Below are 15,926 nucleotides of genomic sequence, written 5' to 3'. Positions count from 1 at the left end.
TCCTTTATTGTGACACATTAATTAAAACAGCAGCTTAGAGTTGAAGCCCTGCCCTATAAATGGACATACTCACCTGATCAAAGAGCCAGAAAAGATGGACTGTTTCATTGTTAGACCTTGTCACTATCCCAGCGCTGACACAGTCGATGCCTGAACTGTATTATTGTGTACATAGTCACAAGCTACTAGCAGCTAGCGGGCAGATTACATTCCATTGTGTCCAGTTTGTAATAGAGGCTGGCCAAGAACTGTGATAAGCATGAAGAACATGCAGGTTGTCAGTACAGTGTGACTTATCAGTGACATTCACATGAACACAATGAACTGTACTGCACTTTAAAACAAGATGTGTGTATCAAATGTGTGATCAGTGCAACTGACGTGCACTATTACTGAAATGCACTATTGTGGGTACATAGAGGTCACAACTGCTTGACAAAATAAGGCCTAAAGTTATTTTTATTTTCCTGTAAAGGTTTATTTTGTCGAGACGGAAATCCAGCATGAATGTTATTATGGTTATTCGTTTTTCATTATCCGCCACATTGGTGTTAATCAATAAACCTGCTCATGAGTGATCGCATGTTTTCCACTATGTCATGTTCATGCAGATGATGACGTTGATCTGCAACACAGCACAGCAGGGGGTGAAGAAGGAATCTCTGGTGGGGGGACACCACCAACCAAGCGCAAAGGCAAGTTCTCCAAAATGGGAAAGATCTTCAAGCCCTGGAAGTGGAGAAAGAAGAAGCCGAGTGAGAAGTTCACTGAAACATCGATAGGTATGTTGGGCGCATGTTGGCTTACTGTTTCCACCCGTTGTTTTCATTACTCTATGCTTGGATTTATTTATGTATTTTTCCTTTTCTTCAGCTTTGGAAAGAAAGATTTCTGTTAGAAAAAGTCGCCAAGAGCTGATTGCAAGAGGAGTTCTTAAGGACATCCCAGAAAATGGTACGTAGAGCTTAGCTGTTTATATTAAAGAATATTCCATGGGTGAATTGGCTCTGTCTTCATTGACACTGATTTCACCTCTTGTGTCTTCATGGACAGAGAGCAATGAAGTGAACCACTCTAAACCTCCACCAGTGAAAAATGGACACCCCGTGCCAATGGACGTGGACAGGGTGTCGGAAGCTGGGGCGCGAGTGTCTCGAGGGGAATCTGACACAAAGATGAATCCCCTCAGGCTGCCCCAGGGAGATGAACGTCAGAGCAGAGCACCGTCCGATGCCTCCCGAAGTAATCGAGCACCTCTGGATGTGGACTCTCATGCACGGCTTTCTGTGGATGTAGACAGAAGAAGCCGTCTGCCATCAGATGTCGATAAGAGAGGAGGATCTTTACCCCGAGGACCTCCTCAAGACGATAGATACCGCAGAGAAGAGAGGAGAGATGGAAAAGATGACAGAGAAGACAGAGGAAGAAAGGACAGGGAAGATATAGAAAGAAGGGACTGGCGAGAGGAAAGGGAAAGGGATGGGGTAGTTGACCGGCGGGAAGACAGAGACCCCAGAGAAAGGCGAGAATGGAGAGATGACCGAGAGAGATGGAGAGATGAAAGGACAGACCGGGAGAATAGGGACAGGAGAGATCATGACGAGAGGCAACGGAGAGATCGGGATGAGAGGGAAAGGAGGGATCGAGATGAGAAGGAACGAAGAGACCGTGAGGAAAGAGAGCGGAGAGATCGAGATGAGAGGGAAAGGAGGGATCGGGATGAGAAGGAACGAAGAGACCGTGAGGAGAGAGAACGGAGAGATCGGGATGAGAGGGAAAGGAGGGATCGGGATGAGAGGGAAAGGAGGGATCGGGATGAGAAGGAACGAAGAGACCGTGAGGAGAGAGAACGGAGAGATCGGGATGAGAGGGAAAGGAGAGATCGAGATGATAGAGAGAGGAGGGACCACAGAGACAGGAGAGAAGATAGGGATCGGCGGCTTGAGAGGGATAGGAGAGAGAACCGAGATGACAGAGAAGAGGGGGATAGGAAAGACGTGCGAGCAGAAAGAGATGATAGAGACAGAAGAGATGATAGAGATAGAAGAGATGACAGAGACAGGCGAGAAGACAGGGACAGGAGAGAGGACAAGGACAGGTGGGATGACTGGGCCAAGAGAAATGAAAGAGAGCGACGAGAAGAGCGGGAAAAGAGGGAGGAGAAGGAGAGAAGAGAAAAGCCGGATGACCCGCGGCCTATAGTCAGGCCTGTCTCTGAGATGGACTTGAGGCCTAGTCTACAGAAGAGCTCCTCAGAGGACAACAAGAAAGTCCGTCCTGCGTCAGAGGCTGACCGGAGGAGTACGCTGCCCAGATACACCCCATCTGTAGAGTTCAGAGAGCGCTCAGGTAAGACCTCTTCCTTAAGAGATAGAGATACTTTATTAATCCCCGTGGGGAAATTCGTTTGTAGCAGCAGTCACTGTACTGACTAATCTAGGCTGTCTTTTTTTTTTTTTCTTTACTTTTCAACCTTCCAGTTTGTGACATTAAGTGGTGCAATGGTAATTGAGAAGAAGAATCTGAGTCCCAGGGCTATCAAGTTTATGAACAGTATAAAGCCTGTTCATCAGAGATCTGGAGTTATTTTTCTCAGTAAAATTCGGCCATGTAGGTCTACTCAGTTGGTAAAATTGAGCAGTTACGAGGAGTGCAAGCCCATAAACTGAACTCAAGGCAGCAAAGCCAGATTTATGCTTCTACATCATGGTGTGGAGACACTGGAAGTACCGCCAGAGTCGACATGCACGACAACAAAAATGTAAATATGTAGAGGTTACATAGAAACCGTGTGGAGACAACAGAAAGTATGATTATATTTTTCCATTTTCCTGATGCTGGTGGAGATTGATTATAGCAACTTGGAACAAGATAAATAAAGGCTCTGTAAGTTTCTTCTCCTCTCTCTGTGGACACATTTATAGTTTGTGAAATAGCAAAGTCATTTTCAGAACAAACATTCTTCTCATGATAATCCTGCTTTCAATCACGGTCTGTGAGACAATACAAACCGAATGACTTCAGGTCAAACAGTTTTTTATTTGCACAGCAGTCGTTTCCCCCTCTATAAGCATTTGTACTTTGTGATGTAGGTGGCAAAGCCATTTCCAGAGTAAACCATCCCATTGTATCACAGTCAGTGAAGGAATGTAAGCACAGTTACCGTAGGTATAATAAATAGACAGCCTGACTTTCTCATGTTTAACCTTTTAGTGTAATGATGATTGCGTGACAGTCTCACAGTGAATCACATCTGCGTTCCTAACAGTGAGACAGAGCTGAACTACATGCTTTTGTCTTTCTCACTGTGGCAGTGACCTTGACCTTTAAAGTGATAACTGAGTGTAGAAATGCTGAGATGATAAGCAAAGATTGGACCAGTTTTAACTTGACCAACAGAAATGACCACAGATGGACTGAGTACAGTTCAGAGCACTGCTGTTTGTGTTTGTCAAAAACTTCTTCTCGGCCACTTTTCTGGTATATGTACAATTTTCACTTGATAGGCGTCAGTGGAAATAGATATTGTGGTTGAGGCGTGATGTACTTTATTGTAACTGCATTCATTATTCACAAGTGTCCGTGGATGAAACATTTAAGTCCTTCTTGTTCTTACATTTGTTGTTTCGGGCTGACGTGGGAGCTAACTCACTTGGGTGCTACAAACCATTTTCTCAGTCAGTGAGTGAGTGTTTTGCAATGATGAAACACCAACACGTGTGCAAAGCTCAAGTCTCCTGATGGTGCTGTAAAGGCATTTTGGGTAAATGATTGAACAGTAACTCTGACAGGGGTTATGAAGCTGAAACATATGAGGCTTTGATACGTGGATTTAGGTGAACATGAAAAGAGGGAAGAACAAATCATTAGGACCCCACTGTGCTTCTTTGATCCTTCTCCGTGTCTGCTGTGTGTGAATCTTTCATCCTGTAATAACCACAGAGCCTTGATCAGACTGGCCCTCAGGATGAGCTCTGAGAGATCTGCTTTTTTTTTTTTTCAAAGGTTCACAAACACCTCAGCTTTGTCTTCACTGTGTTGCTGTATATGTTGACTGTTTTGTGTTTAAGTTTGTGCACTCTCCATTAATGTCTGTCTTTGTGTGCATGTGTGTGTACCCCTCTGTAGAATCTGCTGCTGTCCGCTTTGCCCCTGACCCTCATCCAACGCAAGACTCACAGCAGGAACCTCCCCCACCCAAACAAGCGCTGCTTCCCCCCAAATTCCTGACTGCTCCTTCCGCTGAGTCCGGCAGGAGTCCAACCCCCCCCTCCTCCTCATCCTCATCCTCCTCATCCTCGTCCTCGTCCTCTGCTCCTATCTCTGTGGTCAAGCCTCCAAGGACTGTCTCCCTAATAGCTGATGATCCACCTCGACCCCCCCTTGCTGCTCCTTCCTCAGCCGACTCTGACGCACCACCCCCAGTCCCTCCCCATGCCAAGCAGCCTCCTGTCCCTCCACCCAAACCCACCAACCGCAACAGCAACCCTGCAGTACTCGGTGAGTTTGTTAGTGTCCGCCTCTGTTGTTTTATTGCACACATAAAGTTAGCCTCTCTCTATAAACAGCTGCTTTGGTCTTTGTGCTGTTAGTCAAACAAGCTCTGTGGGATTTTAATGAGGACTGGGAAACTGTGTACTGTACCTCTGAGAAACAATGCTCTCAAATCACCTGTCAAATACTGGACTTAAACAGTCACCCCCACCGAGAGCCATGCACCACGTTGGCATTCTGATGTCAGGCACAAAGGCATCCAGTATATGTTATCTACCGCAAAACTAAGTAAAAACAGGTTGTACCACACAAGTCTGTGAAACCCTAGAGCCAAGATAGAGCTTAATATATACACCTTCCACAGACAGGTGGAAGTCGTTCCTTATTAGCTGTTGTTGCTGTTAGAATTATGGGAGAGACTAACAATAGGTGAGCCAGAGAAAGTTTTGCTTCAATATTTACGCAGACAGCATTTTTCCTGAGACATACATCTCTTTACATTTATAATGATTGTCTTTGTAAGAGAAGCTTGTAACTGCTTCAGTATTTTTTCCATTATTAATGACCATATGTATTTATTTAATGCAGTCCTCTTCACAGTCAGTGAAAACATCAGAGCAGAACAGGAGCAAATGATAATGAAATTATTAAAGAAATAATGGACAAGCATGTGTTGTATCATATGGTAATGTCACTTTTTTTTTCTAATTTCTTTAAATGCAACATTAGTGTCATAAATCACAATTGCATTCTCTCTTATAATTGACTTTACTATCCAGATTGATTCAGTTAGACTTTTTTCCCTTCCATATTCCTTTTTAAGTATCCAAACGTTTTGTGCTTCTTCTTATTACAATGTCTCATATGATGTTGTTCTAATTAATAGATCTAACCAGTTTTTAAATAAGAGTACATTTGGACTCCATTCTCTGGGGACCAACCTAATCATTGACACAGAACCCATACATAATCTGTTTGCCTGTATTTGATTCAGGCCAGGTACATTAGAGAGATTTCTACAGTCGCTTTTTCCTTACATCAGTCTGCTGCACTGGTTTTGCTCCCCTGTTTTTTCTTGGACGCTGAACTGGATGAAGCATCGCTCTCTGCCACAGTGTTTTGATTGCAGTCGACTTGGTTAAATTGTAGTGTAAGTAGAGGTTGTGCAACACTGTGGTTAATTCAGTGTGAAGCTAAACGAGTTACAACGTGGCAGACAGTGTTTACCTTTGCCATGAAATCACGAGATCCGACTTACGTTTTAGCTGGTGCGACAGGCTGCATGTGCATAGCAGCAGTGTATTTATTGCCTCACTTCTGATTTGGGAGCTGTTTTTTCAAGCCTGAAATATTCTTGTAGATCAAAGGTGCTTTCATTCAAACGAAACTACTGTTGCGAGGTGTCGGTTAAGGTTGGGGATTTACATGGTATGTGTTGGGTGGTTAGTGGCCACACCTATTTCAAAGATGCAGATGGTACTTCTTGTTTGTTGTGGTGTGGCTGTAGTCACTTTTTGACAGACTTAATTGTTTGTGGTTGGTGTGTGTGGACCAAAGAACTGAGGAGGACACTGTAGGTGGTGGAGCAAGATATTCCTTGACAGTACAGTGTGTCAAAAATGTGCCGATGCAGCAAACTGTTATTCCCCTCCATCTTTGAGTAAAAGAAGATAACTGGTAGATAGATTTCATCTGTGTTTTGTAAAGATGGTTTTCATCAAACTCAGTTCAGTGAGTTCACTCCCTGCAATGATTGGATTGCTTTTGAAATGTTATAATTCTTTATTCATTGGTAAAGAAGTAAACTGATAATGATGAATTTCTAGCAGGCGGGTAGTTGTCAAGGTGCTGCTGGTAGTTGTCATCATTCCCAAAAATAAAAAAACAACATCCTCATGGGATATTTTTGAGGCTATTAGGGATTGACAGTAAGTCTCGAGCCTGCTGGTTGCTGTGTAGGTGTTTTCCTGCATGTTGCTGATGCGCACACTCCGTGGGTGCAGCCACCAGTCTCTGGGGGGAGGACACGCACTGGCTTGTCTTTGCACCGTTTTATGCAACACCAGCACTTCTCTGGAGGTTAGATAGAAACTGATTTCATATCCTTTGTCCCAGCATGCCACAGCGGCTCTTGTTTACAACCTCCCCACTACTGTCTGTTTGAAACAGTGTCTGTGGCAGTCACACATTCCACCATTGGTTAGCTGTTAGTTTCTGTCCATGTTACTGCAGTTCATTTCACACTGTTCTGTATGCAGTATGCGGGTGTTTTTTTAGCACAGCTTACCTTATTGACTGCCTGAGATTACATTAGTAATGGATTCTAAGTGGACAGTGTTTGTTTTCTATTTTCCCCTGATTTCTGTTGTTGAATATATGTTATTTATTATGCGCTGTATAGAGATTACAGCCTAACCGATAAAGGATTTTTCAAGATGTTTCTTCCAGTGATATTTGGGAGATGAAAGGGCCAGATGATGATATATTGGCTGATAATATTTTTTTTTAAACTTAAACACACACATTACCTTGATGTGAATCCCTTTTATTTGTTTTTTTCTTTGAATTAGGACCAAAATACATAATAGTGCTACATTTACCAGTGTAAAAATCAGCTTGTCAGTGCTCTCTGTTGGAGAAGCTCTGTAAAAGTGACACTTTTTCCTCAGTCAAACCTTGTTTGGCATTTCTGTTAATACCAGCCTAATAGCTGTAACAGGGATGAATAAGCTAAAACAAATTAAAGTTGGGATTCCCTGTGATTAATTCCCTGACGGGGACAGTGTTACTGTCATGAATGAGCATGTAAGAACATCATCATAATGAAACTGTGTCAGTGGGAAGAGCCACTCTGCAGTAGTACCTTATATAATCAGGAGAATTCACAGAAGTATTTTTTATCTTGTGCTGAGTTATTTTCCACAGAACTTGTTTATCATCTAAGGAAGGATGTATACTCTGCTTCTGGATAGTGTCAAGACAAGACAAGGCAAACATTTTCCGAAACCACCCTCTTGTGTTCCCTCCCAGTGTGGAATGTAAACCCAGCCCCATCCCTGACATCTCCACTCATTTTTGCCAGCTTCCTCATTGAACAGGGGCTCTAAGGCCAGGCAGCCTTGTTCCTGGACCAGCTGGAGACGTCAGAGCGAGCTCGGCCTCTACCTTTCTCTACCTGTGTACCTGCGGCACAGGGCTGGAGGTACCTGCTCAGGTACCCAGCGGGGTGCCAGATCTCAATCCATCTTAGTAACGCCTGTAGGCTGGTGGTATAGATCCACCAGCTTCAAAGCTATTTGGAATACCTCACCTCCATCTTAACACCAGTACTTCATCGCATGTGTATTGCAGCCAGTGGAGCTGTTTTCAGCTCAGCTAACATACTCTGCATTCCTGCAAGAAAACATTGCATGGAAACTGGATGGATACCGAATGTGCTGGAGTGCATTGAATGTGTTTGTTGTTCTCAGTGGATGCTAATTAAAGACTGTTGATACAGTTTCTGTTAATATGTGTGTGTGTCACCCTCCACTGACTCATCTGTAACAGGACCATTTGTTTCTCTCCCCGACTAAAACTGCTGTTGAAATAATTGAGCTTATTTTTTGTTAATAAAACTAACTTCACCCTTCTACAGAGCAAGTGTGCATCTTCACATTCTGACTGCAGGTTATGTTTGTTGTCGTCATTACATATGACCAGCACTGACTATTGTTGTTGGTTTATTCACAGCGGAGCTTTCACAGCCTGGCAGCGGTGTCATCGTAGTCCCAGCACCCGCTAAGCGCTCTCCACCCACCCCACCAAAGAGGATGACCCCTGTCACCAAGCGCCACTCTGTGGATCCTACCCCTCCCAGTCAGGTTCCAGAGTCTGCCTCCACTGACCTGGCTCCCGCGCCTGCACCGGCGCACCCTGCTGTCCTTAAAGGAGATAACAGCGAAGACAAAACAAATGCAGCTGCTCCTCAGACCTCCACCGACCCTCTGCCTTCACCGCCGTCCCACATTCCTCCATCCCCTCCCAGGGTTCAGTCGCTCCAGCCACCCGCCAACACCTCCTCTGGTCCTGTCCCCACAGTGCAAGCGGATCCCCCCAGCCCGACCACTGAGCCTCCCAGCCAGCCTCCAGCCATCCCCCTACACATCCTCATCCAGAGAGCTCTTGCCAGCCCCGGCCCAGTTCAGCCAAATCCAGACGGTTCCCAGAGGGCACACTCACTACTATTTGAGTCTCCTCCAGATTTCCTCACCGAGGCGGGGGGTAACTCACGGCATTCTCTCCCTATCACCATTGAACCTCTCAGGCTGTAAGTGCTCCATATACTGTACATTACATGCTCTTCATTGCTTTGATAGTTGAGAATAAAAGGGAGCAGCTCTTTTTATTGTTTGCTTTGACCCTAGTTGAGACATTTTGAAATGTTTTATTTAATTTGGTGAAATTCCTATAGGAAGAGTCTTTTTTCACAGGAAGTGAGATTGAAAATAAACCTGTAAATTCACCAGCTACCATTTTCACAATCACTTAATGTCTTGAAGTCCTTTTTCAAGCAAAGGTTCAGTGGTTACTTTTTGGACTGTTGATCTAAAAAAAAAACCAAAAAACAGTACATTCAGCATTTTCTGAGATTTCACAGATATAAACATAGATATAAACTGCAGCTTGGCTGGTTCAGGGAGGCATACAACTGCAAAGCTGTAATTCTAGTTTATCTTGCTTGAAACTTGTCTTTATCTCGGGCCAATGACCAGCATTTTATCAGAAGTTAGGAGCAGGAAATTATGTGACATCCAGCTTTTCACAGTAGACAAGCAGGCAGAGGCTCCTGAGTATCATCAGCCGTGGAAATTAATTCCATGACTATATAATTTGGCCAAGAAAAAAAAAAAAAGAAAAAAAAGCAGCACAGCCAAGAACAGAGCCCTGGCGGACTCTGGTATTTCACATCAGAAAGTATGGCTGCAGTAATATTATAGGAAATGTGTTGTGTTGTTTCAGATAAGTAGAACTTTAACCATGTGAGAGCCGGGCCAGAGACACCAACTTGTTTTTCCAATCGTTCTAGGAGTATACAATGATCTATGGTGTGAGTAGCGGCTCTGAGATTGAGTAAGAGCTGGAATCTGAATCCATAGCAAGCAGAAGGTCATTTACCCGTTTAGTAAGTACAGTTTCAGTGGCATGACAAGCCCTGAAAGCAGATTCTGTTACTTGAAAGCTGCTGAGACACAACTCTTTCTCCGGCTTTTGAAAAAAGTGAGAGTTAGAGACTGGGTGATAATGTATAAGAGCCCCTGCATCAAGGTGTGGCTTCTTAAGAAGAGGTTTAACCACAGCAGTTTTAAGGCTAGTAGGAGCGATGTCTAACATGCTCAGCATTGTAGCTGGTAGGCTCAGAATTTGTTGAATCAGACTCAACACAGATTCAACACGATGTTTAAGTCAGTGTCATCAGGGTTAGTGCAGATTTGACTTGGAATCTGTACAACTGTACCTTGTTAATCTCTTCAGCAAACAAATGCACTTGTTTCCTCAAAAGGCAGAAGGCTTAAAAATTGCCCTCAGCTGTGCATAACAGTACTTGGCAGCACACCAGATTAGAATATCAGGGCTCGGAGTGGAAGTCTGAAAGTGTTCGAGTTTGTTGTCACCCTCAGACATAACCGAAAAACAACCCACTCTGTGTTGTCTGTTTAGGCCCGAAGACGATGACTTTGACATGGAGGAAGAGATGCGGAAGCTGCAGCCGCGGAGGCCTCCCCGCCAGCCGGAGCTGGAGCCCCGCAGCAGGAGGGGTTTGGTCGGCGACCCCAGAGTCAGCGTCATCCCTGAGGGCGGAGGCCCCGGCGACAGCGAGGAGGAGTCTGACTCTGACGGCCCCATCCTGTACAGAGATGATGATGATGAGGACGACGACGATGAGGAAGGCCCTCCAAGTAAGTTTTGGCTTCCTTATACTGCTACATTAGGGTCAGATGGGAGAGACTGTAGACACAAGTGCTGCGGTTAAAAATACCTCTTAACCTTCAGTGTGTATAAACAAGCGGAGCAAATTGTGCCTGTTTCACATAAAACCAACAACATCAAATTTTATCGCTGCCCTGAAATCGTAACCTTTAAAATATGCTAAGATCCTAACATATCAGAACCATATATTTCCATGTATAGTTATATGTAATTATATAGTAGTGCACTTGAGTATTTAAATTTGGGTACTTGCTTCTGCTCTACTTCATTACAGAGAGAAATGTTTGAATTTTTCCTCCACTACATTTATTTGACAGCTGCAGTTACTAGTTACTTCACAGATGATTAAAACCTATAATAAGCCTGTAACATACTAGGCATTGTTATACAATAAATGAAGCCAAGTGACAGTATGTAAAATGAACTGTAGCTTTACCACAGTCAGCTACAGTATTTGAATGCTACTTGCATGTAAATAACTTAATAATGATAAACATCCAATAGTATAACATTCAGAAATGGAACTGACAGAGCCCATAACACTGCCTGAATTCTTCTTCTACCTCTGATATGTTGCTTGCCACATACTTAAATGTCTAATACAGAAATCATGACAGGCTGACATTCAGAGATGATGATTAAGTAGGATTAAATAAGCACAGTTACTTTAAAGTGTATAATTAGCATCGTCTTCAGCACCATGGACAGCTGAAGCTCAGAGTCTTTCGACGGCGTCCTTATGCACCCAGCAAGTGTGTATGTTTAAGTGTATCCGCCATGTGTCACAGGTGGTCTGGCGAGTCGAGTGAAGAGGAAGGACACGTTAGCCCTGAAGTTGGAGAGACAGGAGAGACAAGAGAGAGATGAGAGGGAAGCTCAGGAGAACTACGACGGCATGAGCTGGCAGAACAGGGAGCAGTGGGTGGCAGTGAGGAACAAGATCGGCACTACACTGACACGGTAAAGGACTTGCATCATATCAGCTGACTGCACATGATAATGATATGTATCTGTATTGTAAAATTGGATGTGGCAAGTCGATCCATTTGATGTAATAGCCATCATACAGTTTGACTGATTACATGCATGATTTGTAGTGTAATCCATACAGTTTGACAGGCTCTCCATCCACACCAAGGATAAAACACACTCATAACTTTAGCTGAACCTTTTCGGAAAAAAAGTTTTCTCTTAGTATGATCCATATCGGCCTTTAAAAATGGTTAATGAGCAGCGTTCTCCATCTTCAGGCGGCTGAGTCAGAGGCCCACAGCAGAGGAGCTGGAGCAGAGAAACATTCTTCAGGGTGAGTCTCCCTCTGTCTATGCCTCATTTCTTCATCCAGGTGTGTTTCTTTGCCTTCGATTCCTCAGAACCTCAAGACCAAAACGCTTTTTGATGAAAAATATCATCTATTACTGAACTCAGACGTCTGCATTAGTCATTTGTGTTTGTTGTCTTGCCTCAGGTACATTGATAGTCATCATGGCAGTTTTGTATTGGTGCTGATTTCGGGTTATAGATATATTGTCTCTGAACTGAGTCGTAGAGCCACGCCAGGCCAGTTTGATATTAGTGCTAAACTATTGATTACCTCTTTGACATTAATGACAGTGATTAAGATAAATGATCACCGCCAGTGACTATATCTGTGATTAATAAGTTACTGACACAGTATGTGCTGTAGTAAGAGCAGCTGTCTGTCATGGCCAAGTGCCAGGACGGAAGTGTGAGGACGCCACCAATGTGACACCCAGTCAACCTGCAAACTGTTTGCGAGTGCATGGATTTTCCGTGATCAATCAAAAACAGTGAAACACATTTTGAGCCATGTACCATCAGACCGAGTGCAGTAAAAACTCAGTCAACTTGCATCCCAGAACCAAGTATGAACATAATACATCTCAGAATCTGTCAACACGCGTTGATCCAGGATTCATACCACCACACTGTCTCTCGCCTGTCCTCAAATGACTGGGCCAAGACGACGCTTCGCACTTGCTGTAAAACAATGCCGCGCCTTGTGCAGAGCGAGGCGGTGATTAAAGATTCCTGTTACGGCAGCGTGCCGACAGCAGCTCAGATGAAATGTAAGTGACTGGCTGCAGTGTTTCCCCTCTCTCATGGAATGTGTTTTCCTCCCGCAGCCAAGAATGAAGCGGATCGACGATTAGAGAGATGCGAGATCAAACGGAGGCTCACCAGAAAGGTCAGGATGCAGCAAAATAGCTGTATCATCATACGTCTGACAATATCTTTGGGTTGTCATCATTACTGTTATAAACACCTGGCTTCAATACTCCTGTTCCTTCTGCCATCAGCTGTCCCAGAGACCCACAGTGGCTGAGCTCCAGGCGAGGAAGATCCTCCGCTTCCACGAATACGTCGAGTCCACCCACGCCCACGACTATGACCGGCGAGCAGATAAACCGTGGACAAAGCTCACTCCTGCTGACAAGGTGAGAGCTTCTTAGTGAGAGAGAGCCTAAGCCCTGTGCGTTTTTTACCTCAGTGTTTTTTTACTTTGGTCAACTCTGAGAGGATTTGCATTCCAAGCAGATTCAGTATCGAGGAAGAATCCCAGGAATGCAATACAGACGCTGCTTAATGATCGGGTTGAGTTTTACCAAGTGAATTACCTGGTCCAGTGAAGCTTGGATAATATGTAGGAACGGAAATTATATGTACGTTAGAGTTGGAAGTGACATGATTTCACAGAGTACATGCTGAGTTTGTTCTAAAAAGGTTAAAAACCCGCCCTCCTGAGTTTGTCTGGTACACCAACAGAGAAGAGTAATCTAAATGGACAGGTGCTTTGATCACACTCTTCCTTTCTTGCTTTGTGCCTTGCTATAAACGACTAAAGCCTGTTCCCGCTGAAGTGCTGTTTTCTTTCATGTCTCCTCTCAGGCTGCCATTCGCAAGGAGCTCAATGAATTCAAGAGTTCAGAGATGGAGGTCCACGAAGAAAGCAGGATCTATACCCGGTCAGGCTCCTAAACAGCACCTCAGCACATCAATAATTCACCTCAGTTGTTTTCTAAGATTATTCAGCAGACTCATCAATATTTCATGAGTTCTGTTTTTTCTTTTGAAGATTTACTGTTTTATTTGCAACATGGAAGTATCTAAAATAACCTCTTGACCTTTTTTGCATCTCTTTCCTTCAGGTTCCATCGGCCTTAGCTGTCTTTGCTAATCGGTATAGCACTTAGACTGGGAGCAGAGAGGCGGAACAAGCCCTTCTCCCCACTATGAGCTGAACATGTGGTCCACTTGGTTTGTCTTTTTTTTTTTTTTTTTTAACTGACTGCCTGCTAAACTGCATCAGCTGAAGATGCTGCTGACGCTGATAAACTGGAACCAAAGTGAAAGAAGCCACACACAGTTCAACCACGGCTGGTTCTCAAACATACTCCAGTTCTTAGTCTGTGGAATTCAGGACAGGAGGAGTTTGTTTTGCTCGTGGTGCCAACACTAAAAGAGTGAGGAATCCCTCCTCCATCCCACTGCTGTGGGCTCAGAGAGAGAGAGAGGGAGTTCAACTGAACTGAAAGGGTGACTCTTCGGAGGGTTATCACACTGCCTCCCTCAGAGGAAACCGCTCTCACCATGCCTTTACCTGCCTTCGTGATATAATTTCTCCCTCCCTTTCAGAACAGAGACTATGCACACAATGAGATAATTGCGGTTCCTGTTAGCACTGATGGTGTTACCACTGAATGAATCCAGAGTCTGTTTAAACACTGTGTACATGTGCATGTTTGGTTTGGTCTGCCCTAAAGGTGCCACGCGGCACTGGCCTTACTGTACTACTCACGAGATCTAACACACTGATGTAACTTAAACTTTAGACAAAATGTGAAAGATGTTGGGACAGCAGTGTGTTTCTTATTTAAACCTCAGTCGTAGCTTCCTTTGAATCAACCGCTGAGCTCTGATTCTGATCCACTCTCCTGAAGTGTGCATTTTACTGTATTTTCTTGATCATTTAGGTGATTCTCATGGAGAACATATCACTAAATTATCTTCTAATAAGGCACCTTATGTTCCTTAATTGGGTGTATAGAAAATTGAAAAGTTTTGAGCCTCAAATTCTTTGTTAATAATAATTGAATTATTGAAGCAGGAAAATATACATAATATACATATCTTATTTTCCTAGCTGTTTTATGGTACTTTATATGTGTAAGTCAATAGATGGCTGCAAGTGTATAGATCAATATGTAGATTTGATTAACTTTATAACTTTATATTGTATATCTACAGTAATGCTGACACGTTTTAATTGTAAAGTGTTTCTCAAATGTTATTTTCAAGTAGTAATGGTACAAAATTCCTTTTTTTTTTTTTTTTTTTGATACAGAGATCTTTAAACTTTTTGCAACCACACTGTATAAATGAGCAATCCACTCAGAAATTAAAATAATCTGTGATTTTCATTTCAACGTGCTGTGATTACTCCAGTCTCAAACGGAGAGTTAGTTCTGGTTCAGGCTTTGCTTGAACTGTCCACTACTTAAGCTGCTATAGGCTGAGGCTGCCGGGGGGACTTCCCATCATGCACTGAGCTCCTCTCTCTCTCTCTCTCTCTCTCTCTCTCTCTCTCTCTCTCTCTCTCTCTCTCTCTCCCTCTCCCTATGTGTTCTCATTCATATCCCATTAATACATGTTACTAACTCCCTTTCCTGTAGTTTTGTTCTTCCTCTCCTCTCTTCTCTGCTGCTGTCTCTCCCTCAGGTTCATCTGCCCTCGGAGAGCTGTAGAGTCTGGATCTGCTGCTGTGGGCCATCTACTGCCCTCATTACTAGTCCAATTCATTATTATTATCAGTCCTATTAATGGTCTTACCATCATTAGTTCTTTTATTGTTGTTGTTTGTATTGCTATTAGTCCTATTACTAATCATACTACTGTCCTCTTATTACTTTTAATCTTGCTGTATTCATGAAACCTGCATTGTCCCCCCCCGCCCCCCCTCTCTCTCTCTCTTTCTCTCTCTCTCCCTCCCAACGTGTCGAGGCAGACGGCCGCCCACCATGAGCCAGGTTCTGTTCAAGGTTTCTACCTGTTAAAAGGGAGTTTTTAACCTTGCCACCGTCGCCATGAAACGTTGAGTAGATAATATTATAAAGAATATGGCATAGATCTGCTCCATATGGAAAGTGCCTTGAGATAACTTCTGTTATGATTGGGCGCTATATAAGTAAAATTGAATTGGTTTGGTTTGAAGGATACTTTAGGAATATGGCCTCCTAAAATGACCAGATGAGGGCAGTGTTATATAAATTCACAAAGCATTCAGCTCAGTGTCTCAGTGCCTAAATCCAACAATGTGGTCTAAGACAAAGGAACTCATGAAAACAATTTGTTCCCCTCACAGAGTTCTGGACCTGTGTGGTTCACTGCCACTTACCTGAAGAGTAATTTGCTTCAGATTAAGTGCAATTGACATTTCTTTG

General features: G+C 43.6%; 1 protein-coding gene across 5 annotated transcripts in view; it reads left to right on the top strand.

Moving 5' to 3' along the window:
• phactr4a (phosphatase and actin regulator 4a) overlaps positions 1 to 14,900 on the top strand; it is a 29,547-nt gene extending 14,647 nt beyond the window's left edge. For 3 of the 5 annotated variants that reach the window (XM_041053015.1, XM_041053014.1, XM_041053013.1), the window contains 13 exons: positions 612 to 782; positions 874 to 954; positions 1,054 to 2,349; positions 4,129 to 4,500; positions 7,577 to 7,696; positions 8,227 to 8,803; positions 10,195 to 10,433; positions 11,253 to 11,424; positions 11,715 to 11,770; positions 12,612 to 12,673; positions 12,786 to 12,923; positions 13,375 to 13,451; positions 13,635 to 14,900. In XM_041053015.1, the coding sequence (XP_040908949.1) occupies positions 612 to 782; positions 874 to 954; positions 1,054 to 2,349; positions 4,129 to 4,500; positions 7,577 to 7,696; positions 8,227 to 8,803; positions 10,195 to 10,433; positions 11,253 to 11,424; positions 11,715 to 11,770; positions 12,612 to 12,673; positions 12,786 to 12,923; positions 13,375 to 13,451; positions 13,635 to 13,650 (3,377 nt within the window). In that variant the 3' untranslated portion in view covers positions 13,651 to 14,900. The remainder of the gene's footprint in view (positions 1 to 611; positions 783 to 873; positions 955 to 1,053; positions 2,350 to 4,128; positions 4,501 to 7,576; positions 7,697 to 8,226; positions 8,804 to 10,194; positions 10,434 to 11,252; positions 11,425 to 11,714; positions 11,771 to 12,611; positions 12,674 to 12,785; positions 12,924 to 13,374; positions 13,452 to 13,634) is intronic. The other 2 variants (XM_041053016.1, XM_041053017.1) reach the window with 2 other exon arrangements.
• Positions 14,901 to 15,926: the final 1,026 nt, after the last annotated feature.

Source organism: Toxotes jaculatrix, chromosome 13 (genome assembly GCF_017976425.1).
Source record: "Toxotes jaculatrix isolate fToxJac2 chromosome 13, fToxJac2.pri, whole genome shotgun sequence".
In the NCBI taxonomy this organism is placed as follows: domain Eukaryota; kingdom Metazoa; phylum Chordata; class Actinopteri; family Toxotidae; genus Toxotes; species Toxotes jaculatrix.
Note: the sequence above shows the minus strand (reverse complement) of the source record. Positions and strands in the feature narration are given on the sequence as shown.